This window comes from Somniosus microcephalus, chromosome 8, assembly GCF_052327205.1.
Source record: "Somniosus microcephalus isolate GS21.2 chromosome 8, FLI_Smic_1.0, whole genome shotgun sequence".
Taxonomy (NCBI): domain Eukaryota; kingdom Metazoa; phylum Chordata; class Chondrichthyes; order Squaliformes; family Somniosidae; genus Somniosus; species Somniosus microcephalus.
In genome coordinates, this window is record NC_140994.1 from 229,525,738 (window position 1) to 229,539,257 (window position 13,520).

Genomic DNA, 13,520 nt, shown 5'->3' on the forward strand with positions numbered 1-13,520 from the left:
ACTGAGCCAAAGGAGACATTAGGACAGCAGCTTGGTCAAAGAGGTAGCTTTTAAGGAGCCTCTTATAGGAAGAGAGGGAGATGGAGAGGTTTTGGGAGTGGATTTCAGAGTTTAGGGCCTAGACAGTTGAAGGCATGGCTGCCAATGGTGGGGCGAAGGAAGTCAGGGATGCAGAAGACTCCAGAAACGTTCCCCCTAATTTTAAATTTGGGTGTGCGGTCCCTTTAACGGGCTGCGCGGCCCATTCAAAGTTGCGCTCGTGCGTGAAATTTCACGTTGTAAAAGCTGGTCCAGGGCTGCGTAGGGCCGGCAGAGAGCTGCGTGTCTGCGCAGCCTAGAGGGACCGTCGGTCAGGGCTCTTTATAAAATACAAGGCTTGTTTTCTCTCAAATGCTCCCCAATACTGAGGCAATCCTTCAAAACTGTTAAAAAAAAACTTAAAGTGCATTAAGTAACTAAAAATTTAAGTTACTTAAACTCTCAGTGAAATAACCCAGTTTCAATGTCACAAAGTCGTTTTATCTGATCCTTGAAGAAAGAGATAGATGGTGTGTTCTGTATTACTGGGCACTGCTGCCATCATTTTAAAAGAACCTCAAGATGAGGACAATCGTGTCTTAATTTCCTGAGGTAATTTTTCAACCCATCTGTGTGCTGACCATCCCTCTTTGAAGTGGGTTCCGATAATGAGCTGCAATACTTGACTATTAACAGTTGCTTCCAGTGGGTAAAAAAAAAGGAGCATGTCTTTTCTATTTCCTCCATTAATACATGCAATATTTACACCCTTTGTGTGGTCTGGAAGCTATTTTTTTCAGCCTGCCACACTTAAATTGATATGAGACATCAATTTATTTATGAATTACATTTTTAAATGCATGGTATAAATAGATTTTGTCAGGGCCACTGTGATAAATACCTCCAGTTGTGGAGCTGACCATAACTCACTCGAGACCTCATCACTTGTGACTTATCCAACCAGCCTTATTTACAGCGATATTTATTGTGCGTCTCACTGCTGGCCAGGCCAGGCCAGGTCCTCCAATTATTAATTCAACAGAACGTTTAAACATGTTAACGTTGAGGGGGGAAAAAAAGGCTAAAGGGTACGCAGCAAAGTCTTGTAACCCACCCCAATGTGTCTGTCGGACCTGCTGTTTCAGGTGGGCCTCAAAGCCTGGGGTTTACACTCAGCCACTGTGGCAAAAGGGGGGGGGCGGCGGCGGGGGAGTGGGATGGACACTTTCGCCCACCCCGGCGAAGCCCTCCGGACCCCGGCTTCAGTTCTGGCCTCGGAGTCATTGCTATCCAGAAGGCGAGCTCCCTGGCATCTTAGGGATTTGTGCCAGTCTGGGGGGAGGGGGGAGCGGGGGGCAGAAGGTTTATGTGACAGGCCCTTAGGGCCAGGAGAGACAGAAGTCAGACATTTGACTATTTTAAAGGTGCTGTATAAATGCAAGTTGTTGCTGTTGTACAATAAATCACAAAGGTCCAGAAATTTCTACATAAAATAATAGTGCAAGAAGAGCTCTTCCCCCTATTTTAGTGGCGCCTTTAACCCACTTACCTTAAGTCAACTAACATTTCTGCTAAAATGGAAATATTCGGTGTCGCCCCTTTTGGGGCGCTAACGCCGCCAGCGCCCCGAAAAAATCAGCGCACCTTCGCCTGAAATTCAGTTGCGCCGCCACAAGCTGGAGGTGTAGCGCTACCGGGAGTGCTCCACCTCCTTCTTGGGGCGCTACAGCTGAATATCGCGGCGCTAACCTCCCGCTGAATTTCGCGGGAGGCGTTAGCAGTGCCGCGCCAGGGTGCTAGGGGATTCGAGCCCCGTTAGCACCCCCGGGGGCGCTAACAACGGGCGCAAACCAACCCAATTTTTCTCCCCCCAAGGCCTTTTGAGGGTGGCATGTGCAAGTTCAGGGCAGTGACTGTACAGGTTGTGGACACAACCATTGTGATCTGAGCCGAGGTTATCATTGCCAGCCAGGCCTACACCCTAACTCAGTAACTGGAAGGAATATTACCACTGGGTCACGGTGGAATCAGTAGTAGCACTCAATGCAGGGACTGGCTTTCACAGCGCTGGGAGACTTGCTGCTTTCACTTCCAACTTCAATTGGTCGCTCTGTGCCTCGTGTCTCTTTTATTTGTAAATCCTGTTTGTTTATTTCCTTTGCTACAGGATGGTGTAGAGTGAGCCAAAATTTTCAGTGTAAGTTTCAAGTCATTTTCCCACAATTTTCTTCCCTTACTACTCCTTCATTGAAGGTAGTCGCCTGGCTTTTCCGCTCGATCGTACTGGTTTTTTGCGGCGCTATTCAATCGCGGAATTTTCAGCGTAAATTGCGTTCAGCACAACTTGAGATTCCGCGATCTTTAGCGTGAGTTTTAAAAGCATCGCACTAGAATTAATCACCATTGGGAGCTTTCACTAATTGCTCTCGTTTGCAGGCCCACGGGGAAGCATGAAAAATTAAGCTGGATCTTTTGGGCACAAGGACACTAATAGGTATGTTTTAAAAGGTTTTGAATATAATTATTTAACAAGTTTACTAAGGAACTGACTACTGTACCCCAATCTAACTAGGAAATAGTTTTACATATTTTTTAAAGTCATTTTCAGTCATTTAAAATCGGTGGTGGCTTGACACTGTGATTTAAAATGCTGATTTTTCATGATAAACCCAGTTTTCGCTGTATTAAACAAACTTTACTGAGGGCTGGATTTTGCCGGCGCTCAGAGGGTGGGTTTCGAGGCGAGTCAAAGGTTAAAATCATTTTGATTGACGGCGGGTTGCGATCCTGCCGTCAACCCGCCTCCAAACAATTTTCCCAAGTGTCAGGTTCCCGATTTGCGAATGGACCCGACACCTAGCGGCAGGAAGAGGATTAAAGGCAATTACCTGCCTATTAACAGGTAGTTACCAGTAGTTGACAGCCTATTTTTGCCGCTTCTGGCTCGGGTTTCCCGACGTCCGGACATCACGCCAGGTAAGTGTGGCGTGTTGTGAGTCTGCTGTAATGGTTCTGGATTGATGACAGCTGCAGAAGTGGTGTGAAGGATCCAATGTTGCACATGGTGAGTCTCAGAGCAAAGAAAATGTTGGGAACTGCATTTTTAATACATTTACACTTTTCTTTAGGTTACAAGTTTTTAAATCCATGTCCAGTGCCACCTCATTGGGAGAACCTCTCTCACCAGTGACAGATCGCTTCTGCCACCTCACCTGCAGCTGCCATCTGTTCTAGCCTATGGAGGGAGTCATTGGAGAGCCTGGGTGCAAGAGGTCACCTTTGTGCAGTGATTGTCAGTGTTTTCAGCACCTCAATACTGTCAAACACTGAGAATTCAACTGTCAAAATAAAATTGTGTGCGCTCCCTTTAAGAAAACCAGCAGATGACGCGTCATCAAATGACGTCATCTGACCCGTTTCCTCTTAATTGGTCGGCAAGCCCACAAGGTCAATCAAGCCAAAATCACGTCTGTGGGCCGGATGCAGCTGGGGGCGGGACTGGAGCCAGAAACCACCTGACCCGCACCCAACCCACCTCCATTAATAAAACCGCGGCCTCGTTACCATTCTTAAGTATATCAAGGAATATTTTTAAAAAGCAATTTTAAAAAAAATTTACATTTTCAAATGCTGCCCAGTTGTGCTGGTTCTTTGCATTCAGAGATATGCAAATGAGTTTGATTGGAAACTTGGGGGGCGGGGGGGGGGGGGAAGCACGTTTCAAAATGGGTGCAATTTGCGCCGGAATTACCGATACGCCCAAAGTGGAAATTCTACCCCAGTATCTCTAGCTAGGGTACAATTTCATAGATGGTGTCTTGCCCTGGAACATCAACCAATTGGTTCTTTTTTATGTGTGAGGTTGGACATTCAGTGTTGGCAGTCTATTTAAGCATGGGGCCCCAGTAAGTAAGGTCAAATTGCCCTCAGTTGATGTAGGGCAGGTATGTTGGCTGATTTTCCCCTCCTTGGGCCAGGGACACTGAGGTGATCTGTGGTGCTCCATAGAAACATAGAAGATAGGAGCAGGAGTAGGCCATTCGGCCCCTCGAGCCTGCTCTGCCATTCAATGGCTGATCATCCAAACTCAGTACCCTGTCCCTGCCTTCTCCCCATATCCCTTGATCCCTTTACCTTAAGAAATATATCTAACTCCTTCTTGAATATATTTAATGAATTGGCCTCAATTGCCTTCTGTGCTAGAGAATTCCACAGGTTCACCACTCTCTTGGTGAAGAAATTCCTCCTCATCTCTGTCCTAAATGGCTTACCCCTTATGCTTAGACTGTGACCCCTGGTTCTGGACTCCCCGGCCATCAGGAACATCCTTCCTGCATCTAGTCTGTCTAGTCCTGTTAGAATTTTATAAGTTTCAATGAGATCCCCTCTCATTCTTCTAAACTCCAGCGAGTATAAGCCCAATCAACCCAATCTCTCCTCATACGTCATTCCTGCAATCCCAGGTATCAGTCTGGTGAATCTTCGCTGCACTCCCTCCATGGCAAGAACATCTTTCCTCAGATAAGGCGACCAAAACTGCACACAATACTCAAGGTGTGGTCTCACCAAGGCCCTGTACAACTGCAGCAAGACATCCTTGTTCCTGTACTCGAACCCTCTTGCTATGAAGGCCAACATACCATTTGCCTTCTTAACCACCTGCATGCTTACCTTCAGCGACTGGTGCACAAGGACACCCAGGTCTCATTGCACTTCCCCTTCTCTCAATCTATTGCCATTCAGATAATAATCTGCCTTCCTGTTTTTGCCACCAAAGTGGATAACCTCACATTTATCCACATTATACTGCATCTGCCATGCATCTGCCCAATAACCCAACCTGTCCAAATCATCCTGGAGTTTCTCGGCATCCTCCTCACAGCACACACGCCCACCCAGCTTTGTGTTGTCTGCAAATTTGGAGATATTACATCTAGTTCCCTCGTCTAGATCATTAATATATATTGTGAATAGCTGGGGTCCTAGGGCCGATCCCTGCGGTACCCCACTAATCACTGCCTGCCACTCGGAAAAAGACCCGTTTATTCCAACACTTTGCTTCCTGTCTGCCAACCAGTTCTCTATCCAAGTCAGTACCTTGCCCCCAATCCCATGTGCCTTAACTTTACACGCTAATCTCTTATGGGGGACGTTATCGAAAGCCTGCTGAAAGACCAAATACACCACATCCACTGGTTCTCCCTTATCTATTCTACCAGTTACATCCTCAAAAAATTCCAGTAGATTAGTCAAGCACGATTTACCTTTTGTAAATCCATGTTGACTTTGTCCGATCCTGTCACTGTTTTCCAAGTGCTCTGCTATTACATCTTTTATAATGGACTCTACCATTTTCCCCACTACCGATGTCAGGCTTACCGGTCTATAATTCCCTGTTTTCTCTCTACCGCCTTTTTTGAATAGTGGGGTAACATTAGCTACCCTCCAATCCATGGGAACTGTTCCAGAGTCTATAGAATTTTGGAAGATGACCAGCAATGCATCTACTATTTCTAGGGACACTTCCTTAAGTACCCTAGTATGTAGATTATCAGGCCCTGTGGATTTATCGGCCTTCAATCCCGTCAATTCCCCTAACACCATTTCGCTACAAATACTGATTTCATTCAGTTCCTCCCTCTCATTAGACCCTATGTTCCCCGACATCTCTGGGAGGTTATTTGTGTCCTCCTTTGTGAAGACAGAACCAAAGTATGTATTTAATTGGTCTGCCATTTCTTTGTTCCCCATTATAATTTCCCTTGATTCTGACTGCAAGGGACCTACGCTTGACTTCACCAATCTTTTTCTCTTCACATACCTATAAAAGCTTTTACAGTCAGCTTTTATGTTCCCTGCAAGCTTACTCTCATACTCTATTTTCACCCTCTTAATTAATCCCTTTGTCCTCCTTTGCTGAATCCTAAACTGCTCCCAATCCTCAGGTTTGCTGCTTTTTCTGGCCAAATTATATGTCCTCTCCTTGGATCTTATGCTATCCCTAATTTCCCTTGTTAGCCATGGTTGAGTCACTCTTTTTGTTTTATTTTTATGCCAAACAGGGATGAACAACTCCTGTAGTTCATCCATGCGATCTTTAAATGTTTGCCATTGCCTATCCACCGTCAACCCTTTGAGTAACATTCCCCAATCAATACTACCCAACTCACGCCTCATACCTTCGTAGATTCCTTCATTTAAATTCAGGACCCTTGTCTCTGAGTCAAATATTTCACTCTCCATCTTAATGAAGAATTCTATCATATTATGATCGCTCCGCCCCAAGGGGCCTCGCACCTCAAGATTGCTAATGATTCCTTTCTCATTACATAATACCCAGTCTAAGATGGCCTGATCTCTAGTTCGTTCCTCGACATATTGGTCCAGGAAACCATCCCGTATACACTCCAGGAATTCCTCCTCCACAGTATTGTTACTAATTTGGTTAGCCCAATCTATATGTAGATTAAAGTCACCCATGATAACTGCTGTGCCCTTATTGCACGCATCTCTAATTTCCCATTTAATGCCATCCCCAACCTCTGCATTACTGTTTGGGGGTCTGTATACAACTCCCACTAACGTTTTCTGCCCCTTGGTATTTCTCAGCTCTACCCGTACAGATTCCACATCATCAGAGCTAATATCCTTCCTTACTATTGCTGCCCTGGTGTAGATTGGTTAAGTCACCACAGACAAGGTACCAAATGTAGGACCTTTATGGTTGGTATGGCTCAGTAACTTGCCATATGCAATTCATGGGAATATCCTGCAATTTAATTTAACTGGTCACAGGTCAGGGTCCCACTCTTCCTGTGCCATGGATAGGCTCTTGATAATTTATTTGTTTTTCACTGTTTTTGTGCAAAACGTGAAAAATAAAATACTCTGCTTTCTGTTTGAGGGTGGTTAGTACAACGGTACAGTACCTTTGATAAAATTCCAATTATAAGCATACCTTGTTGAAAAAAATACTTCAAAAGATTACTTCATCTCTAAGCACATTAAACAAGAAAAGTCAGCTACAAGGTAATGCCATCTTTGACTAATTGCCTGTCAACGATTTAGTACTTTAACGTCTAAACACTCAAGTTTTACGATGCAGTAATAGAACGTATGAACATAGAAACTTGGGAAATAGAAATGGCCATTCACACCATCCAATTCACTCTGTTAGCTACATCTGGTTTCAGGACTTGATTTGATCATTTTTCATCTTTTTCAGCTTGTGCCCACATCTTTTCACTTTCCGCTGAATCAGTAATTGACCCAATTCCCTTTTGAATACTTCAACTAAGTCAGCATTTACTACGCTAGGTGCCAGCCTATTCCATAAATCAAAAATTCCAAGCGTGAAGAAGTTATTTCTGAAGTCTAGTTGAGGCTTCATCAGATTCCAATCATGTCCTCTGATTTTTATATGTTAATTTTGCACAAAATGCCTCTCACAACATCCGCGTTATCCGTTGCCTTCATCATTGTTTTAGGTACTTGGATTCGCCCCGTCCTTTAATCCTTCAGAGCTGTTGATTTATGGAATGAACTGTTGCCAGCTGCGGGGTTCAGACATTTTATATCCTGAATAATGAATTGTTGGGAGTGAGTTGTAGGCTGTAATCTGATCAAGAGCCTCAGATGATTTACTCGTAGAATAATGGATACTTGGAAAAGATTAATCTATAAACTGCAATTTTGAAATGGGGAATGTTTTCCATAATGGGCAGGCTCAATCCTGGAATAGCCAACACCAGCTTACTCTGAAAATACCAGTGCTGGTCACTGAGGCCCATCTGCAATGGATTAAAACTCTGATTTAAAAAAAAATTCATCTGTAGCGTCACGCATGGCTGCCGATGCAAAAATATTACTGCATCGCACATCATTGCCTCTGCCTCTGCATACAAACACAGCAGTCTTGCACGGGCCTTTCCAGTTTTTTCACCTGCTGCAGCAGTGCTCTGAACAAGCTGAGCGTTTGTCACTGTTTCAATGCAAGGGATACGAAAAATGGTACTTGTGTAATGCTAAGTGGTAAATGAAATTGGGAACAATACTTTAATTTTGTTAATTTTTTTGTTGAGGTTGTGCAAAATCAAATGAACTTCAACAATGTTCCCCCGTGTCATGCATAGACAATTACGAATAGACCAGTGCATGATGATTCTGTCAATTGCAGCACTATTGCAAGCAGCCTGCTGCTTTAGTGCCGATTCATGGGCCTCTTATTGCGAGTTTAGGGCAGGCAGGAGGAGTTTAACAGATTCTTAAGTAATTTGCAATTTTGCCCACCAAAGAACATTTAGTTAGATTTAAAGGCTGCCGCTTTATGCTGGCTCTGTAATTATGGCTTCACTGGGAGATCAGAGTATGAATGCAAGCTATGGGGAAAAAAAACAGTTGCCAATGTTTTCTCTGTAGAAACAGGCTTCTTGCCAGACCATAGTGGAACTCCAGTTGTGGGTATGCACTCCACCCTTAAGATGTCCAATAGTTCCCTTTCCTCCTGGCTAAAGAACCAGGTACTTGTTAACCGAGGGGAGGTGGAAAGCTAAGTAACCAAGCAAAAATACAACTAATGCTCAGTCCTGGCTGTGGCAATGTTGGAAACTGTTACTTCATGATTTTTCACTTAGATGGTGTCACTTATGTAGACTTGTTTCGATAAGTCTGACTGAGAACAACTACCCATCTCACAACCTTTAAATGAAGTCACTACTATTATGTTGCCAAGTTTCTTACCTAAGTTTTGTTTTTACTGCATTTAATTCATTAAATCACAGAGTGACAATGAGGGTTTATTTAATGGTTAAAGGGACACTGTCATCTTGAAAAAATGTTCGATGACTTTTTCCGCATGCAAATCATATGATGAGGCCATCCAGTCCAATTTGTGTCACTAAGCTTGGAGACAAGTGGAGAAGCATTTGCTGAACATTTTTGCAAGAAGATGTCACCCCTTTAATCAATAAATTCTGGGAATCCAACATTTATCCAAATAATTTCATAATAATGACTAATTATAAAGCACTTGATTTCTGATGTATGCAGGAAACCGAAAAACCTCTTAATAAGCCCGATGCAAACACATTTTAACTATTAATTTACTGATTGGATGGCCAAAATTTGCTTGTGGCAGAGATCTGTCAGTAGCATTTCTGGCTTTCCCCTGTACACCAGAAATCAAGTGCTTTTAAAATTAGTCATTGCTCTGAAATTAGTGGAACAGGCTTTTGATTCCTGTAAACAGGCCGGAGGATTCATTTATCTTACTTTGTCAAATAGTTTTAATCTAATTGACACTATAATCAGCATTGATGCCTTCATTTAAATAGCTCCAATCTCAATCTGAAAGTAAAGGTGCTTTTGCCTTCGATCGCGCCATCGTTCTTTAGCAAGGAGGGAGGAATAAAATTGTCACTGCAAAGAATTTGCAGACGAGTTGCTGTTCGAGAATTTCGAATGGGGACCTGAGCCGACTGGATGAGCTTTGATTCTACAGAGATAAATCATCTGAAAGAAAATGTTTTTATTCCCCTTCCTTATTTTTCTATTTATACTTGCTCCTCTTGGCCACCCCATTTCATAAACCATTCCTTGGCTGAGATCCAAACATGCCACCTGCTACACATCCTCTGCTGGTGGTTTTCTGCAACCAGCCACGAGAGGCTGCCAGAAAATAGCTTGGTCAACCTTGCCTTCTGATTTTCCCTTTCTCCTTCCGAGGAAGCTCGTTGCCTTCAGGCTTGGGACTCTTTCTTCCCCGGCTCCCATCCCTGTGCCTCCCTATACCTTGCCTGAGATAGGAGCCATCATTGGAATCAATGCTATTCAAATTTCAAACAACGGGATTAATTGCTAATTCAGTACAAAAATAAACATTGAACTTCTATACGAGTCAAGCCAGTGTTAAATCAGAGATACGCACCTATGAAATATGCCAGCAGTATAGCCAGTACCACAGAGGCAGCGATAGCACACAAGGCAGCACACTTCCAGCTACAGTACTTGGACGGCTTCTTGAGTTTAAAAGCATTTCGGGAGAAGGTGCTTCTCGGCAAAAGCCGTGGAGGTGGAGAGTAGACAGTACCAGAGGTTAAAGGATAGCCTGGCGAGGATGTGCTGAACAGAGGTGTCGTCCCAGAAGAGGTCTTAAAAAGAAAGTGCCTGAAAGAGAGAAAGAACAGTCTTCAGCAAAGAAGCTTACGGTCTGCTATACCCATGCGACTAAAATTGCTTTTGTATTTCTCGCCTGGCTAGTCAGAAAAGCATACAAGACACGAACCGTCTTCAATTTTTAAAGAATTACATTTTCCACTTTATTTGTTCTAAATTTTCACTGCTTATATGTTTCGAGCATCATTCCCGTGCAATTAGAATCGTCTTTTCAGAAATAGGTGGGGGTGGGGAGCTTGAATTTGAAAATAGTAATACTGCCATTTTGTATTTTTACTCCATGGGCCAAGAATTGCTCTGTATGCTCAGCATAGCAAAATCATAAAGCCAGCATTTATAAACAAGTTCACATTTTCAACCATCGCAGAGAGAAAATCTCCTCCCAATATTTAAAAAACTTATCCAGTAACAGGAAGACTGATCTTCAATGCCACTGGTGTGCGCTTCATTTGATTTCTGCACAGGGAGCGGTAGTTCATAGTGCACACTGTTGGGCAAGAGCCCAAAGACAGCAGGATTCAAATTCACTGGGCAGAGAGTTGTGTGCAACATCCTGCTCTGAGCTTGTAAGGGCACGCAGTTGCTTTCTAGATATTTACACAGCCAGCTCAAGCAAAAACAAGCTCTTGCTGGTGCCAACTAATCTCACACCTGTAAACTGGAGGTGAGAGAGATTGATAGATTTTTGTTTGGTAAGGGTATTAAGGGTTTCGGAATCAAGGCAGCTAGATGGAGTTAAGATACACATCAGCTCTGATCTAATTGAATGGCGGAACAGGCTCGGGGGCGGAATGGCCGACTCCTATTCCTGAGTAACACTGATCCTATTTATATGAAACTATTTTGTAGACAAAATTTGCTGTTGACTAGTTTATTGACTAACTTCTTGCTTTCTGACGAGTCTACTGGAATATGTGGAAGGTGGTTTGTTCCCTATTTAGCCATTAAGATCGAGAGCTTGTTCAACAAATTCTAAAGCTGGGGTTAAACTCGTCACTAAACAGCCACCATTCCCTTGCAAACTCACGAGGAAAACTATCTACTTGCATTGCTCAACATATAATGTGACGAGGTCACTTGTACTGAGAACATGTCTTTATGATAGTTGTGCACAGTGTCACTGTGATGTGTGACTCTTCTGAATATTTTTGCCTTCTCAGAATGACAATGATACCTCTTCAAGATTAGTTGGCTGCTTGCATTAACATGGTATCAACAAAACCTGGAAACTAACCATGAAACTGGCAGATTTTGTTTGTGTCAGACATTAGGGGTCGATTTTCAGTGAGCCGTGAGGCGGGCTTTTAGGCGTGCGGGGGGCAAAAATCCCGAATTCGGGGGTCCCGACACCATCCCGCCCAAAACCCGCCTCCACGTAAGTTTCAAAGGAGGCGGGTACCCACCCCGCACTGGGACCCGCCGACCCGAGGCGGGAAGGGATTAGTGCCAATTAGCTGCCTGTTAACAGGTAGTTAACAGGCAGTTTTTAGCCTAATCCCTATTTTGAAGGATGTCGTGTGGGATTCCCGACGGCTCCAAACCACGCCAGGTTAGAGCAGGCGGGTCGTCGGGTTGAAGGACTTGGAGGGGTCGAGATATCGGTGTTCAGGTGAGTGATGGGTGCATGAGTGCAAAGTTAAGTGTGTTTGGTGTGTCTAAAGTGTGTAAAGAAGTTTAAATTACCTGTACTTACCTTTACAGCCTTTCTTCCTCTAGGCTTCGGGAGTCCATCATTCAGCCGGCACTGAAAGCAGAATGGCCGCGAGTTGTCAAAAGTGACAGCCTTCAGCTTTCAGTGCTGGTGAGAGTTCTAACTGAGTCTGCGTAGAAGGACTCAGGTTAGAAGTAAGACTGTCAGTGTTTGACAGCTTCAAACAGCTGTGAAACACTGATATTTCATCTGTCAAGACGTCTTGACAGATGAAATTTCAGTCTGTGACATCACCTGTTGCCGGGTGGCCCTTAATTGGCCTGCTGAGCCCGCTGGGCGGGCTCAACAAGGTCAATCAAGGGAAAATCACGTGGATTGGCTGCATCCAGGTGAGACCGCACCTGGCATACTGCATACAGTTTTGGTGTCCATACTTAAGAAAAGACATACTTGCTCTCGAGTCAGTACAAAGAAGGTTCACTCGGTTAATCCCGGGGATGAGGGGGTGGTCATATGAGGAGAGGTTGAGTAGATTGGGACTCTACTCATTGGAGTTCAGAAGAATGAGAGGCGATCTTATTGAAACATATAAGATTGTGAAGGGGCTTGATCGGGTGGATTTGGTGAGAATGTTCCCAATGATGGGTGAAACTGGAACTAGGGGGCATAATCTTAGAATAAGGGGCTGCTCTTTCAAAACTGAGATGAGGAGAAACTTCTTCACTCAGAGGGTGGTAGGTTTGTGGAATTTGCTGCCCCAGAAAGCTGTGGAAGCTACATCATTAAATAAATTTAAAACAGAAATAGATAGTTTCCTAGAAGTAAAGGAAATTAAGGGTTACGGGGAGCGGGCAGGAAATTGGACATGAGTCTATGTTCGGAATGGTCATGGCCCTGTGGGTAGTGGAGTGGGCCCAGGGGCCGTGTAGCCTGGTTCTGCTCCTACTGTGTTCTAATTCTGTGTTAGATTTCAGGAGATGGTTTTATTCCTGTTCCTGGCTGGGGTGGAGATCGCCTTTACAGAAGGTAAGTACTGTAGAAAATATAGGGACAGAGTGATCTCCTGGAAGAATTTTGATCGCCTAGATGGGTCGGAGAGGAATTTCCCAGATTTTTTTCTCCCAAATTGGCCATTGGGTCTTTTATCTGGTTTTTCGCCTCTCCCGGGAGATCACATGGGTTCGGGTGGATGGAGAGTGATAGAAGATTAGAGGTTAGGATCAGATCAGCCATGATTTTATTGAATGGTGGAGCAGGCTCGAGGGGCCGATTGGCCTACTCCTGCTCCTATTTCTTATGTTCTTATGTTCTTATCTCAATGGAGGCGGGACTAAAACCCGAAAGTTGTAGTCCCGCCTCCTTCCCGACTGCTGAATGAAAATCGACGCCTAGTTGTGGGTTTTCTGCCATTATGTACACACAAGGTGCCAGGGAATTCTAGAACAAGTCATTATTTTCTAGATTAATTGACCCGCACTGTAGCCATCATCAAGATCAAAGACATTTTGGTTATGAGCTCATCAGGGATAAGTCTGCAATGTTGGTGGGCCATCCAGTCACAAGGCAGAAAGTCTGAACATCATGCATAACACAAGAAAGCATGAAAATGCTTTTTCGTTTATCAAGTCCATTCTTTTCAGTCTAGCTTAACATGGACTCCATCACAATCATTTAATCT

The 13,520-nt window shown here is 44.0% G+C and overlaps 1 protein-coding gene across 7 annotated transcripts in view; it reads right to left on the reverse strand.

The window, feature by feature from the left end:
- The window catches only part of LOC147114145 (teneurin-2-like), a 1,360,318-nt gene that overhangs the window by 288,695 nt on the left and 1,058,103 nt on the right, over positions 1–13,520 (reverse strand). For all 7 annotated transcript variants that reach the window (XM_085995783.1, XM_085995782.1, XM_085995780.1 and 4 more), the window contains one exon: positions 9,944–10,182. In XM_085995783.1, coding sequence (XP_085851909.1) covers positions 9,944–10,182 — 239 coding nt within the window. The remainder of the gene's footprint in view (positions 1–9,943; positions 10,183–13,520) is intronic.